Source organism: Astyanax mexicanus, chromosome 21, assembly GCF_023375975.1.
Source record: "Astyanax mexicanus isolate ESR-SI-001 chromosome 21, AstMex3_surface, whole genome shotgun sequence".
Classification (NCBI taxonomy): domain Eukaryota; kingdom Metazoa; phylum Chordata; class Actinopteri; order Characiformes; family Acestrorhamphidae; genus Astyanax; species Astyanax mexicanus.
This window is the reverse complement of record NC_064428.1, coordinates 37241213-37256896: the sequence shown is the minus strand read 5'-3', so window position 1 is coordinate 37256896 and position 15684 is coordinate 37241213. Positions and strand designations below refer to the sequence as shown.

Sequence of the window (15684 nt, the reverse complement as noted above, 5' to 3'; positions counted from 1 at the left end):
CCTCTCTGCCAGTGGTGTTAAGGACTCCAGCTCTAATCCCAGCACAGAACCAGCTTTCCTCACCAGCCTGTCCAGTCGTCCAGCATCCCTCTTGCTGATGCTGCCTCCCCAACACACAACAGTGTAAAAGAGGATGCTGGCTACCACAGACTGGTAGAACATCAGGAGGAGTTTCTGGCAGATGTTGAAAGCCCTGAGCCTTCTGAGGAAGTACAGTCTGCTCTGAGCCTTCCTGTAGAGGGAGTCAGTGTTCACTGACCAGTCCAGCCTGTCGTCCAGGTGCACACCAAGGTATTTGTAGGATTTGACCACCTCCACGTCGACCCCCTCGATGGAGATTGGCCGCTGAGCAGAGGGCCTGGACCTCCTGAAGTCTATGCACATCTCCTTGGTTTTGGAGATGTTCAGCTGCAGATGGTTCATCTTGCACCACATCACAAATTCCTCAACCAGGCTTCTGTACTCCCTCTCATCATCATTACGCACACACCCCACAATTGCAGTGTCGTCAGAGAACTTCTGCATGTGGCATGACTCTGAGTGGTATTTGAAGTCTGATGTGTACAGTGTGAACAGGACTGGAGAGAGAACAGTCCCCTGTGGTGCTGTATCAGAGGAGCAGTCCCTGATCCTGACATGTTGTGGTCTCCCAGTAAGGTAGTCAGTGATCCAGGTGACCAGGTGCATATCCACCTCCATCTCCATCAGCTTGTCTCTCAGTAGTAGGGGCTGGATGGTGTTGAAGGCACTGGAGAAGTCGAAGAACATGACCCTCACAGCACCTCCCCCCTTGTCCAGATGAGAGTGAGCTCTGTGCAGGAGATAGAGGATGGCATCTTCCACTCCCACCTTTTCCCGGTACGCAAACTGCAGTGGGTCCTCAGCATGGTGGACCTGAGGTCTGAGTTGGTCCAGCAGCAGTCGCTCCATGGTCTTCATCACATGAGATGTCAAAGCAACAGGCCTGTAGTCATTCAGCTCCTTCGGGTGTGCCTTCTTGGGAACAGGAATGAGACAGGTTGTCTTCCACGTGGCAGGAACTCTCCCTATACGCAGACTCAGGTTAAAAACATGTTGGAGGGGCTCACCCAGTTGAACAGCACAAGCCTTGAGCATTCCGGGGCACACTCTGTCCGGGCCAGCTGCCTTCCTGGGGTGAAGTCTCCTCAGCTGTCTCCTGACCTGGTCAGCAGTAAAGGTTGGTGGACTGGAGGAGATGATTTGTCTGCCAGTTGATAGTGTTGATGGTGGTGATGATGAAGATGGTGGAGGTGAGGGTGATGATGGTGCTGATGAAGATGGTGGAGGTGAGGGTGATTGTGCTGATGGTGATGAAGATGATGATGGAGGAGGTGAGGGTGGTGGTGGTGGTGGTGATGATGATGACGGTGATGATGTTGATGAAGATGTAGGTGAGGGTAATGGTGGTGGTGATGAAGATGGTGGAGTTGGAGTTGAAGGTGATGGAGATGGTGGTGATGATGGTAGAGATGGAGAAGATGTTGGTGATGCTGCAGGAGGGTAGGAGGAGGGGGCAGCAGGACAGTCAAACCTGTTGTAAAAGTTGTTGAACTGGTTTGCTCTGTCCACACCGCCGTCTACTGGGTTGCCGTTGTTGTTCTTGCACCCAGTGATGGTTTTCATTGCACCCCAGACTTCCTTCATGTTGTTGTCTTGCAGCTTTCTTTCCACCTTCTTCCTGTAAGACTCCTTGGCCTCTTTAAGACGTACCTTGAGTTCCCCCTGTACGCGCTTCAGCTCTACCAAGTTTCCGTCTTTGAACGCCCTCTTCTTTTGGTTGAGGAGGTCCTTGACGGAGCTGGTAATCCAGGGTTTGTTGTTTGGAAAGCAGCGTACAGTCTTTGTGGGAACAGCAACATCCATACAGAAATTCAAGTAGTCCTTAACACAGTGAGTCACCCCCTCAATGTCCTCACCATGTGGGTGCAGCAGCACGCTCCAGTCAGTGGTGTCATAGCAGTCCCTTAGGGCTTCTTCTGCTTCAGGAGACCAGACTCTGAATGAGCGTGTGGTAGTGGGCTGCCTCAGTACCAGTGGTTTGTACTGAGGCTGCAGGAACACCAGATTGTGATCTGATTTCCCCAGCGGTGGTAGTGGAATAGCCCTGTATGCATCCTTCACATTAGCATACAGCAAGTCTATGGTCCTGTTTTTCCTGGTGGGACAGTCCACAAACTGGAAAAAGGCAGGCAGGGTAGAGTCCAGCGTTACGTGATTAAAGTCACCAGTGATCACATAGAAGGCGTCAGGGTGCTGTGTCTGCAGCGCTGCGAGGGTGGAGTGGATGACGTCACACGCCGCCTGCACGTCCGCTCTCGGCTGGATGTAAACACACACGAGGATCGCGTGAGAGAGCTCCCGCGTCATGTAATAAGGTCGGAGACTCACCGCTAACAGTTCAATATCCCGACAGCAGATCACCTCCTTCACGTACACATGTCCAGGGTTGCACCATCTGTTGTTAATAAACAGCGCGATTCCTCCACCTTTCCGCTTCCCGCAAAGCACCGGGTCCCGATCCGCCCTCACTGAAGAAAAGCCGGGTAGCTGCACGTTAGCATCCGGCGTGTCGGGGGTGAGCCAGGTCTCGGTGAAACACAGCATGCTACACTCCCTGTAGAGCTTCTGATTCTTCACCAGACAGGCTAGCTCGTCGGTTTTGTTGGTCAGTGAGTTAACATTCCCCATAACCACCGACGGAACTGAGGGTTTGTACCTCCAGCGCTGCTCCGACTTCTTAGCCTTTAGCTTAGCCTTTAGCATAGCGCCGGCCCTGCAACCTCGGTACCTCCTTCTCAGATCATCCGGTATTGTGTGGACAATGCCCCCACGTCCCGCGGGTCGGAGGGCTAGCAGTTCTTCCCGGGAATAAACACGGTATTCCTCGCTGCCCCGCATATTTACACCAAAAATATCCTTAGGATATAAATAAGATGCACACTAGACGTGTGTAGTAGCACAGAGACGATAAAAAAACGTAAAAAAACTCAGAAAAACACACAAAGAGACGGAGCTACTGGAACAGGCAGCCACTCGCGTCGGCGCTGTAATTAATCTACAGTTACAGTAGATACAGAATCACCAGCACTGTAATCTGTTGTACCCGTACTGCTCTGTAATTAATCTACAGTTACAGTAGAAACAGAATCACCAGCACTGTAATCTGTTGTACCTGTACTGCTCTGTAATTAATCTACTGCTCTGTAATTAATCTACAGTTACAGTAGATACAGAATCACCAGCAATGTAATCTGCTGTACCCATACTGCTGCATGGCATGCCAGGCACAACACCTCTTCTTTTTCTTCTTCTATTGTTTAATGGGTGATGATAGCCTGCCTCAACTCCCTGTAATTTGTCTGAAACTCTGAACCATCTGGAATAGTAATTTAGTACTATGGACTACAGATAGGGAGGGTTTTTAGCTTTTTACATCTGAGTGTTCAGGAGTCCCTTGCTGCTTTATGTCCATTTCTCTGTTCACTGATCTTAACAGCAAAACAACAATGACTGACCTCCTCAAAGGTGCAGTGGGCAAAGCAGTACAGAGCAAAAACGGACGCTTGGACTTTTTCCTTCGTTTTCCTCTGGGTCTTTCACTGGAGTCTACAAAGCATTCTGACACAGGCAGACAGGAGCGCTCACAGCAATGGAGAAACAGTCAAATACAGGTGAAAATCTCTCAAGAGAAATCCGTCAACATGTTCCAATGTTTGAATTAACTGAATGATCAATCTCTAGCGCAGAAGATAGAAATATAGCTAAGCTGAAATTAGACGTTCCGTCTCCATCTTGAAGGGATCTCTCCTGCTCATTGGTCAGCTCTGGTGTTTGTCTTGCTGAAACAGTTTACAATAAATACAGTAAACAAAGAACGTAACTATTTTGTGATACTCAACCCTAAATTCTCTATAGTCTGGAAGACATAATGCTTCTGTGTTGTTCTGAAATGATTATTTTCTTGTACAATAATGAGTTACAGGGTGATATATAAGTGAGCACTCTTTTACATTTACATTAAAATGCATCTGCATTTAGTTAACATTTAGCTTAATGTCAAATAAATACATCCTAATCTCCAACCAAATATTCCAAAGTATTTCTAAGGTCTTAGCAAATCAATTTTACTGGAAAACTCTTCTCTGAAATATCTGGACCTCAATTACAATGATTTGCGAGATTCAAGTTAGCTGTTTGAATTCAGAGTTAAGCTGCTCTCTGGTGGACTGAAGAGTTCACATTGTAAACTGCAGCTTCTTGGGTCAGACTTTCTGAGAGTTCAACCAGGTTGATACAGGTTTAGCTGTGATGTTTTTGTAGATGTAGTTGCACCTAAAATACACAGTATCAGTTATTGTCCTCTGATCTTCTCTGGCTTTATCTCTAAGTTCAAACCCCTCACACCTTGAGAAATTGGATCTGACCTATAACCACCCACACAAATTTTGCATTTCAAAGCATGCAACTGGATTAACGGTCTGGTCTTACAATGACCATTTAAGAAATTGTTAGGACATTTAAATCAAATATCCATGTGTTACTTTAAACTGTAAATATGGTTTACATAGTTGTATAGTGTCTAGATAATAGATAATGTATATATAAATCAATCAATATGTTTTCAAAAACTACTAAAAAGCTCAACTAAGCTAAGTTAAATAAAGAAAACACTGACACATGGAAATGTGGTGAAGTGTTGGAGCTGCACTGAGTAGTAAAATTAAATATTCATGGACATAAATAATTCACATATATGTTTTTTTTTTTGCATTTTGGATATTGAAATACATAGTTTAGGTTGTTATATGTGTAGGTTTGTGTGAGCCAGACAGCTATTAATTAAAAAAAGGATATTAGTGTTCTGATTTGTGTGTATGTGTGCGATGCACACTTAATCAATGCACTATAGATCTCTAAAATAGGACCCCATGAATAAATATGATAGCACTTTTTTTACATTTACCTTAAAATTCAGCTGCATTTAGTCAAAACTAGTTAGAATTTTTTCATAATAAAATATTTCAAACTGTTACCAAATCTTCAGCATTTTAAGTTCTGTTCAATTTGTTTGTCATGTTACTGGAAAACTCTGACTGTAAAAAAATGAAACATCTGAACCTTAGAAACAAAGATTTGCAAGATTCAAGTGTTAAGCTGTTCCCTGGTGGACTGAAGAGTTCAAAGTGTAAACTGCGGATTCTCAGGTCAGTGTTTCTGACAGTTTAAGGAGGAATGATAAAGACACAGCTATGTCACATGTTTTCTGCCAGGGTTCTGCTTGTCACATTATCAAAGATGAACCAAGATGAGGTGTAGTTATGGCCGTGGAAACAATGATTTACCCATTGCTCTGTGGAAGCAGCAAACTGCTCTGGTGTGGAATAAACAATTGAACCCAATGGCGGTTAATGCACATGTTTTACTAAATATTTCAATATTTGACACCACATTTTGTCCCATATTTGTCCCCTAACATCAACCCTGTTAAACCTATAGTTAACTCAGTCATCAAGGAGAGGTTTGATAGCTTGTTGCAGGTGATGAGTAGAGAGAGTCTGACTGGACGATGGCTGAGTGGAGTGGGAGGAGAGCTGCTATAGCTTATATAGACTTATAAAACCAGGTAAGAAGAGGATGGAGACTGTGATTTTGGATGGAATGACAAGTCCTGGAGTCTGATCTGCTCAGGCAACAGGTACACTGTTTATCACAACTGTACCACAACTGATCTCCATTCTCCTTTTTCTCTGAACCCCTCTATGCTGGGTTTTGACTTGAATTCAATTCCTGTGTCCCTATAATAGAATAGCCTTGAGTGTACATTTTCTGAAGTTTATGGTGAGGGTGCATTTTCTGTGGGTGTGTGATATATATTTTGTACAATCGTACCACTATGAGACTCAGAAACAAAAAACAAAATTATTTTTAAGCATAACACCCAGTATCTACTTTTATGCACTGCTACAAGAACAGTTCAACCTTCACAAATAACCAACTATATCAACAACCCTGTAATGTTCATGCTGTGAAATGTCCACAAGATGGCACTACAACAATGTTTATGCTCTGTTGTGCATTTCTGTTCTATGCCATGTTATTGTCTCAGCTCAGTAATATTTTATGAGAAAATCATACACTATTCAAATAGTAAAAGTAAATACAATATCTACATTTACCAAGCTAATACGACAATTTTTGTTCTGTGATGGCTGTATTTCTGTTTCAGACATATCTGATTCAGAATGTTACAAAGGCTTATAGCCCATCTTAGGCACTAGGGAGTTTTGTGGTTGCTCCTGTTATAAACGTTTAGTTGAACTGAATACAAATGGAGGTACCCCATGAAAATATGTGTGCAAACTTTTTTGCTTTATGTTAAGTCATGTTTTGTTACCTCCAACGTTGGGTTTCTTTATAAAATACACAATTGCATCATATGATGTTCCTAAAAACTAAATCCCTGTTTGTAATGGTTTTCAAACAGAGTTGCTTCTGCAGTGAATCTGTGTAAAGAGAGTAAATCTAATATAAAAATACTACAGGTAAGTCTACTCAGCCTAAACATATACAAATATAAGAATTATATAATAAAACAAAATGCACTTTTCATACTTTTGTTATCTTTTATAAATTTGTTTATAATGTTATTGCTTTTTTTATTAGTTGTTTGTATTGATTGTCCTAGTAAATTTTCTGCAATAAAAGTTTGGTAAAACATTTAAAATCTGCATAACTATTATATGGGTGGTCTGAGATTAAACCAGTAGAAGCAAACTAGAGCTGAACTTACAGTATCAAGCCAATGGACCAATATATGCTTGCTTTTGGATAATAAATCACTTTAAATAACTCTTTTCTGTTTAAATTTAGGTTTTAAATTGCAAAAAGATGCATTAATAAAACCAAGCTACTACTACAAAACACAGTACCAAGGTCCTGAGATAAAAACAGAAAGTGTGTTTTGGGAAGGGAAAGTAAAAGTACATTCAGTCAAATTAATAGATATATGGGTTCAGACATATTTGTTAGCTAGTTATGTAACCAGAGAACATTCTCTGCATGTTTCTATTTGTTCACAAAGGGAACACATATAGGAAAAACAAGCCAAACATTCCAATAAAGCCAATTTCTATTTTTTCAGCTATTTAAAATAGAGGATTTAGTTATAAATTCACAAAATCTGAATAATTCCGTGTAAAATTACATTTACAAAGACAATTCTGAAAATTATAACATTTAAACTAAGCTAATACCACAAAAGATTGCAGCAGGGCTCTGGAATAAAAATAGAAAGTGAAATAAACAGGTTACACATTGATTTATCTCATTATTTCTGCCAATATTTACAGCACCTATTCATGCACGTGTGCTGATCCACATCACCCTAGGAGTGATGAGGGGAAAGAGCTCCATCTACTGTACTGTACCCACCCAGAGAGAGAGCAAGGTCAATTGTGCTCTCTCAGGGCTCTGGCTGATGGCAAGCTGCATGACCGGGATTCGACCCAGTGATCTCCCGATCATAGTGGCAGCACTTTAGACCGCTGGACCACTCAGAGCCCAGTACTAAGGAATTTCTCATGGATTCTAAAATATTTATAATATTACACAGTATATTGTGTTAATAAGAGAACCACAATGTAAAATGTTGCTTAAAGCCTACTTTAATGTTACCTCAATGATTAAACTGGTACAAAGAGAAAAAAAACTGCAAGAACCTCCACAATAAGCACAACTACATGACATAATGTACTTTTATTAGAATGCAAAGCTGAAAATTTGATTTAAAAAAGTTCAACAGTTTTGATAAAAAAATGCAATGCAAACACTAAATAGTACAATTTCTATTGATCAACATTAAATTACCCTTAAAGTCCCTCATACCTAAAATATACAAACTCAGAAAGTAAAGTTTTTTGTTTTTAACTGAAGTGGATTATAGAAGATTTTTCGCAATAAATCAATATCAGTAAATTTATAATAACATATATAATATAATAATGTAAAATGTATAGAAATTTTTCTGTTTGTGTCCTGTAGAGCCTGATCCACAGAAAATAAAAAAGTTGTTCTGATTTGTAATTTGTAGAGTGATTTAACCTTATCTTTAATTCTTTTTATGAGTATAAATTCAGACAGTGTTTTATTCTATGCTTTTTTATGCAATGTGACAGACTAACCTTCTTAAAAAATTTCTTCAACAGAAACAGTGTGTATTCACAGCTGTTTACACTAGAGGGTGACATTGATTGCATAAGCAGGTAAAGTATTACATAGAAACTGAAAGTAAAAAATAAAAGCTGCTGTATTTGAGGGGAGAAGAATCTAGACATCAGCCTTCTCAAGTTTTAAAAGATTTTGAAATATATAAAAACTAAAAATGCTGAATTTATTTGCATGCTTTAAAAAGAGCTCCTGGTTGATATATTTTTGATCTTTTACTTTAGTCACTTTAACCAATTTAATGCCTTTGTCCCTATAATGGCAAAAAAATGTCAGCACATCAATCAAAAGTTTATCTGTTGTTTTGTGTCAAAATAACAGCAAATTTAATGGCTAATTTATTTAATTGACACTGATGTTAAAGACATCCATGCTCTGTGTTGTGGATGTTGTGGATTGGTAAATATAGTTGCACAGAAAATACACAGTATTAGGAACACACCTCCCATTATCTCTTTCTATTCTCTTTAAAAAAATAATAACTCATGGATTTGTGGAGGACAAAACCTAGCACGACATTGGGACAGTAGGTACGGAAAGTATTTAGACCCCTTTAAATTTTTCTCTCTCTTTGTTTCTTTGAAGCCATTTGCTAAAATCAAAAATGTTCCATTTATTTCTCATTAATGTACACTCCGCACAGAGTTAGAATTGTGGCAAGGCACAGATCTGGTCATGGTTGCAAAAGAATATCTGTAGCACTCAAGGTTCCTAATTGCTAATCACCTGCCTAATACGACTCCAACAGTGAAACATGGTGGTGGCAGCATCATGCTATGGCTGTGTTTTAGCTGCAGGGACAGGAAGACTGGTTAAAATTGAAGGAAAGATGAATGCGGCCAAGTGCAGAGATATCCTGAAAAAAAAACTTTTCTGGACCTCAGAGTGGGCAAAAGTTTCACCTTCCAACAAGACGATGATCCTAAACACACAGCTAACATAACAACAGAGTGGCTTCAGAAAAACTCTGTGACCATTCTCGACTGCTCCATTCAGAGCCCTGACCTAAACCCAACTGAGCATCTCTGGAGAAACCTGAAAACGGCTCTTTGAGGACAAATGGCGGCGGATCCCCAAATTCAGGTGTGAAAACTTTTTGCATCATTCCTAAAAAGACTCTGGCTGTACAGATCAAAAGGGAGATTATACTTAATATTGAGCAAAGGGTCTGAATACTTATGACCTTTATCTTTTTTAATAAATTTGCAAACATTTCTACATTTCTGTTGTTTTTTTGTTTGCTTAGGGGTCTGAATACTTTTTCGTACTCACTGTATACAACTAGGTCAAAAGATTACAGTATCAATTATTCTGATTCCTTAATTGATTGTTCCTTTTCTTGCTCTTATATTTACCATAAGCCAGCTTTGCCCCTGTTCCCACAGCAAGTGCTCCTCCAGCTGTAATTCCCAATGCAGGCAGCACTAGAAAACCTGTGACTCCAAGAGCTACTCCACCTGCCAAAACTCCTCCAACTCCTGCTGCTGTTGCTGCTCCCAGTGCAACCTCTTTTCTCTTCTCTACTTTTTCCTTTTTTTGACGCCTCTTCTCCTCTGCATGCCTTTTCTTCTCCTCTTTACGCCTCTTTTCCTCCTCTTTACGGCTCTTTTCCTCCTCTTCATGCCTCTTTTCCTCCTCTTTACGCCTCTTTTCCTCCTCTTCACGCTTCTTTTCCTCCTCTTCACGCCTCTTTTCCTCTTTTTCCCTCTGAATGATCTCATGTTGTGCTTTTCGAAACATCTCATTAGTGTAACATTTTTCTTCTTTCCTCTCCACCATCTCATCTATCTTCTTCAGCATCTTTCTGACCTGATCGTTGTCTGGTTGAGCATTGTTAAAGCCAAGATATCTATTACCATATCGTTCAATAAACCTCAAAAGCTCTTTGCTTTCCTGTACATAGGTCTTTAAAGGTTTGCCATTCAGCTGATCAGTGTGTGTGAACAGAATGATGGTGTAGAGAGAAGCATATTCTCCAAAGTTTTCACAGATCCACTCCACTGCATTCTTCTCCTCTTTTGTGAATCTCCCCACTTTAATCACCACCAGGAATGCATGAGGACCAGGAAGGGACAGGCGGACACAGTCCTTGATTAGTTTTTCCTCGATGTTTTGATCTGATGAGCCAAACAGTCCTGGTGTATCAATCACACAGATTTTTCTGCCTCCAATATGTGTAAAATCAGATGCACATTCTTTTGTAATTGATTCGGGTGAAGCTCCTTCTTGAAAGAATTTCTTTTCACCCAGGATAGTGTTTCCTGTTGCACTCTTCCCTGCTCCAGTTTTACCCACCAGGATAATCCTTATATCAGAGTCTGTGAACCAACAAAAATCTTATAGCTTCTACACCCTCAGAAAATGTTAACATTTTAAACAGTTAAAAAAAACTTATATAAAACACTTGTTGATTATGTGTCCATTTATGAATTTTGAGTGGGGTCCAAAATTCTGAGAACATCACTGAAAATTATTGGAATGAAAATGTTTTTTTAATATATTTTTAATTATGCGTTATGTTATACAAAAGGCAGAATATTGAAAGAAAAAAAAAGTGTTGTCCATGTAGTCTATGGTTACCTGCTACTTGGACTCGGATAAAGAAATGTATTAGTATTTTGGTAATTAGAATGTTATTGATCTGTTTCCTTACATCAACACCATGTTTAAATGTCTGAAACATATATTTTGTTGTGAGGTGCAAACTTTCTATTCAGAGGCAAAACTGATCAATGTAAACAGGAGTGCATGCTGTTTTCTGTCTACCTAAAAGTACTGCACTTTTATTTATCTTGATGTCTCAAAACACCTGAATTCATCAGTGATTTTTCTGTCCTTCTGTTTATATGCCTATTTACTCTGCACTATGTCCTTTGCTGCTGCACCCAGCACTTTATTATATATACTATTGTGCACATGTAAGTTTACAGGTGTGTGTGTGTATCTAGATGGGGTACCTGTCAATTTGTAATGTTGTCATGTGTTACTGTGCACTTTGAACTACTGTAACCAAACACAAATTCCTTGTATGAATGAGCATAATTGGCGAATAAAGCCTGATTCTGATACTATTTATGATCACTGATGAATCTAAAGATTAATTATATTTTTATCAGAAGAAAGATTACTCACCAGAAGACTTATCAGGACTGTTGTTTTCTTCAGAGGGCCCTGCAAAGAAACCAAATCAAGATTATTTAAAAACATTTCCTAGTAAAGACAAATGAAATAAAAAAGCATTTAGTTCCTTCACATTATATTCAGAAAGGAAGTAAGCTGTGATAGTGGTAGTGGAGGCTTGGATGCTCCGGGTATCTTCTGCCGGACAGCATTAGAGCGAAGAGTCCAGGTAAGGGGTGGGTGGGGTCGTCCACAATGCTTGAAGTTGATGAACAGCATTTGAATGTAGCAGTCTTTGTTGTCCAGGTGGGTAAGAGCCAGGTGGAGAGCAGTTGAGATGGCATCGTCTGTTGATCTGTTTGGATGATACGCAAACTGCAGAGGATCCAGTGAGGAGGGGAGCTGGTTTTTGATTTGCCTTATAACCAGCCTCTTAAAGCATTTCATGGCGAAGCACATTGGTATGACCACACTGCTCAGAGAAATGTTGAACGTGTCCGTGAGAACATCCGTGAGTTGTTCTGCACATCCTCTGAGCACTCTGCCAGGTATGCTGTCTGGTCCTGGGGCTTTCCGTGGGTTGACTCTGAGTAGAGTTTTCCGCACATCAGCTGAGGACAGGCACAGTACCTGATCGTTTGGAGGAGGTGTAGTCTTCCATGCTGTCGTGTAGTTCTGTGCTTCGAACCTTGCGTAGAAGGAGTTCAGTGCATCTGGAAGGGAGGCATCACTGTTACAAGCAGGGGGGGGGTGACTTGTAGTTGGTGATGGTCTGGATGCCCTGCCACATGCGCCGAGTGTCAGTAGTGTCCTGGAAGTGGGCGTGGATTTTCTTTGTGTAGGTGCGCTTTGCCTCTCTGATCCCCCGGGAGAGCTTGGCTCTAGCTGTTCGGAGGCCAGCCCTGTCCCCTGACTTAAAGGCCTTGTCTCGGGATCTCAGCAGCACACGCACCTCTGCAGTCATCCACGGCTTCTGGTTGGGGCGGGATGTGATGGTTTTGGAGACAGTAACATCCTCAATGCACTTGCTGATGTAGCCAGTCACTGAGTCTGTGTACTCCTCCAGGTTGATGGAGTCATCAGATGTTACGAAATTAACTTCATAAACTATATGCTGATTTATATTGATCATTACTTATTCTCAAGAGAGAAGCTGTCTGTGTATTTAGTTTGTTAACATTATAATACCTCACAAAAATACTTTATGGAGTTAATTTTGTGCCAAAAGGTAAAAAAACATCTAAATACATATAGAAGCAAAAAGCAGAAGCAAACTAGAGATGTTATATACAACATTCTTTAGCAGCAAAATGTGTTCATCCTTTATTAAATTTACTGTATACAGTATTGTGCAAATGTTTTAGAAACCTGTGGGAATTTCAGTAAGGAAAAATCTTCTTATCTGTGCCGTAAGTGTTTATTAGCTCAGTAAAACACGTTACAGCATTACAATAAATACAAACAGCAATTTTACAAAAAGCAGAGCTTTTACAGCCCTGTTTTCCTTAAAACATCTCCTAATCTCTCCTCCTCATCTGAGTTTAATAGAGTTATTTCTAGTTCTCATTATTTTAATCAACATCTGGTTTGGTAAATCAGAGCTTACTGATGTTAAATCAGGAGAAATCTGAAATCTCTACACTTTGTTCTACAGCTCAGCTCACAGGAAATAACATACTTAGTTAAAAACGAGAAATTATTCTTACTATTTTACTGTATGTGTGTGTATTTACATCTGTTCAAATTATATGTGGTGCTTTTTCAGGTAAAAACACCCGTATTGCTGAGTTAAATGAATTAGTGTAATTTGCTTAGGTGCCTAAAACTTTTGCACTGTACTGTATGTAAATAAGGACCACCACATTTTTTTTATATAAAATAGCATGTAATTGAAGTAAATGATAAGACCTGTGAGCTTTAAACGTAAACATGCTAAAAGGAGTGTTTTTCGAGTTACTGCTGAAATGCTGACATGAATGTAACAGACAGAGGGTCTTGTGGTTAAGCTTGAGATGCACCTTAGAACCCCCATAAAAGGCTATGCACAGATGCACAGACTCTGATTGGTCAAGAACAAACAGAAAGGAACCAGGGCTACATGACTTTGAGCAAAATTTACAAAAAACACAAAAATAAAATCAAGGAATCAAAGAATCCAAACGGAAATTATTTCCAAATAACTACAAATAATAAATTAGTAACTTTTATTTATTTATTTTTTTAAATACATATTTTTCTGTTTTAAATTTAGATCATACACTTTTTCCTTTTGATTCCTAAAACTCTGCTTAAAAGTCCAGCTCATGACAAGCACACCCTATGCTGGAGAAGTGCTAATTATTGAGCTAATCCCCCAGCATAGAGTATTTTTTTTCTGGATTAAGTTTTCAGCAGACAATTTTGATTTAGAGTTTTTTTTTTTTTTGTTAATAAATCCATATATTTCACTGTGTAGGATTTGTAAATTTACATTTATATATAATTAATCATACTTGGCCCCTCTGTATATATTTTGCTTGCCCTTTTTTAAGAACTTTAAGAAGTGACTGTTAAGTTGCTTCCTAATATATCCACCTCTCAACAGGTACCACCAAAACCAGATCATCAGCATTATTCACTGTCAGTGCTTTTAATAGTATCAGTAATTAGTACTTATTAAAACCTTTATAACACAAGTGTTATCGTACACCTTTCACATTTTATATTAAATTAATTATTATTTGTTTAATATATATTATTTGGAGTGGGCAACAGCTGGATTCCACAGCGCTAAAGTGACAACAATTCTTTTTTGTACTGATGTCATAAATTATGTTAAAACTTAAAACTATAATTTTAACCCCTCATGTCTTTTGTTTATATAAAACTTGTGAACACACCTGTCATATCATATATAAAATAAATAAAATATAAAATAAAAACCCATCATGCTCACCTTCTGCACTCATTTTCCTTTTCTTCTTCTTCTTCTTAATTAAAGTGATGAGTGGCTGCAGCCTGGGTTAATACCCTGTGTTTGAAATCTTTCTCAGATGTCTGAGCAGTAATGATTTATGGAGATATATAAGGATGTATATGAAGAAAGCATCCTCATATAAAGTCTCAGAGCACAGCTGTTTCCAAAACCACCATCGGTTCACACGTCAGAAATGACTTTATGACCCTTCAGCTAACCTCAAACTTCCTTTTCACAAGTTCAAACACAGCTATAGTGTTATAGTGTACACACACACACAGACATATATATACACATAAACACTACAGAATGAGCTGCTTTTTTTTGTTTGCCTTAAATTATTCAAACTGAATCATATTTTTAGGATTATTTTTCATTTTAAACACCTTTTTAAGATCTTTACATTTTGCTTAGAAATTGATGTTGTGTGTTCATCCTTTAATATATTTACTGTTTATATACTATACGTAAATAAAAATAAAAAACAAGATGTAAACATGCTAAAAGGTGCTTTTTAGGTCACTGCTGAAATGCTGACATGAATGTAACAGACAGAGGGTCTTGTGGTTAAGCTTGAGATGCACCTTAGAACCTCCATAAAAGGACAACCAATAAAGCACAGGCTCTGATTGGTCAGGAACACACAGACAGGAACCTGTGCTACGTGACTTTGAGGTAGACTGTGAAGAAGAGGTGTGAAAATGAAAGTATTCACAGATGGAGGACTGCAGGGGATTTTTATCAGCATGAACTGTTTACAGTTCTGCAATAAAATAAACTAACTGTCTTTACAATACAAGTAAAACATAAGTGACAATGGACCCTATCAATGGATCCTATCAATGGACCCTATCTTACACCCTGCACAAGGTCCATCGTGATACTCATTGCTATCTTACACCCCACCAACAGTATATTTTCACTCCTTTCACTTGTATAGTTTAAACAGCAGCAGATCTTCTGAATATATCTACACTGATGGGCGTGGTGTTCTGGAAATGAGGTGTGTTCAGGTACATTTCTAGAGTTTTTCTTGGTAACAGAAAACACAGGAGCTCCACTGACTGAATACAACCTAGACAGACGCCAACAGTCAGACGTTCATCGCTATCTCGGCAACCCAACTTTAACATCAACAATAAACAGAAACTACTAAATAGTAAATAAAGTATCATTGCTGTTCCCGTAAATGAGCTGCTGGAGCTCCTTCACAGCGTCAACCAGCAGCTCAGTTTCCTCTGCTGAGAAGAGTTTGTTGAACACGTCCAGGTAGCTGCACCGTTACAATAGCAATCCACCAAAGTCAGAGCTCACCTGGTTCTACTCTTAAAGAGAATGATGAGCAAGAGACGCTCTGATTGGTT

General features: G+C 39.4%; 1 protein-coding gene across 1 annotated transcript; it reads right to left on the bottom strand.

Moving 5' to 3' along the window:
* Positions 1–9546: 9546 nt before the first annotated feature.
* Positions 9547–14312, bottom strand: LOC111189737 (GTPase IMAP family member 4-like). The gene is made up of 3 exons (XM_049469497.1): positions 14300–14312; positions 11377–11415; positions 9547–10562 (listed from the first exon to the last, which is right to left on the bottom strand). The coding sequence occupies exons 1-3, from the start codon at positions 14310–14312 to the stop codon at positions 9547–9549; spliced, it is 1068 nt and encodes a 355-aa protein (XP_049325454.1).
* Between the last annotated feature and the right edge of the window lie 1372 nt (positions 14313–15684).

What these genes read in the sequence shown, in the direction of transcription:
- LOC111189737 (XM_049469497.1), bottom strand. An exon ending in CAGTCCTGATAAGTCTTCTG is followed by an intron (nt 10,563 to 11,376) that starts GTGAGTAATCTT and finishes GTTGGTTCACAG; the next exon opens with ACTCTGATATAAGGATTATC.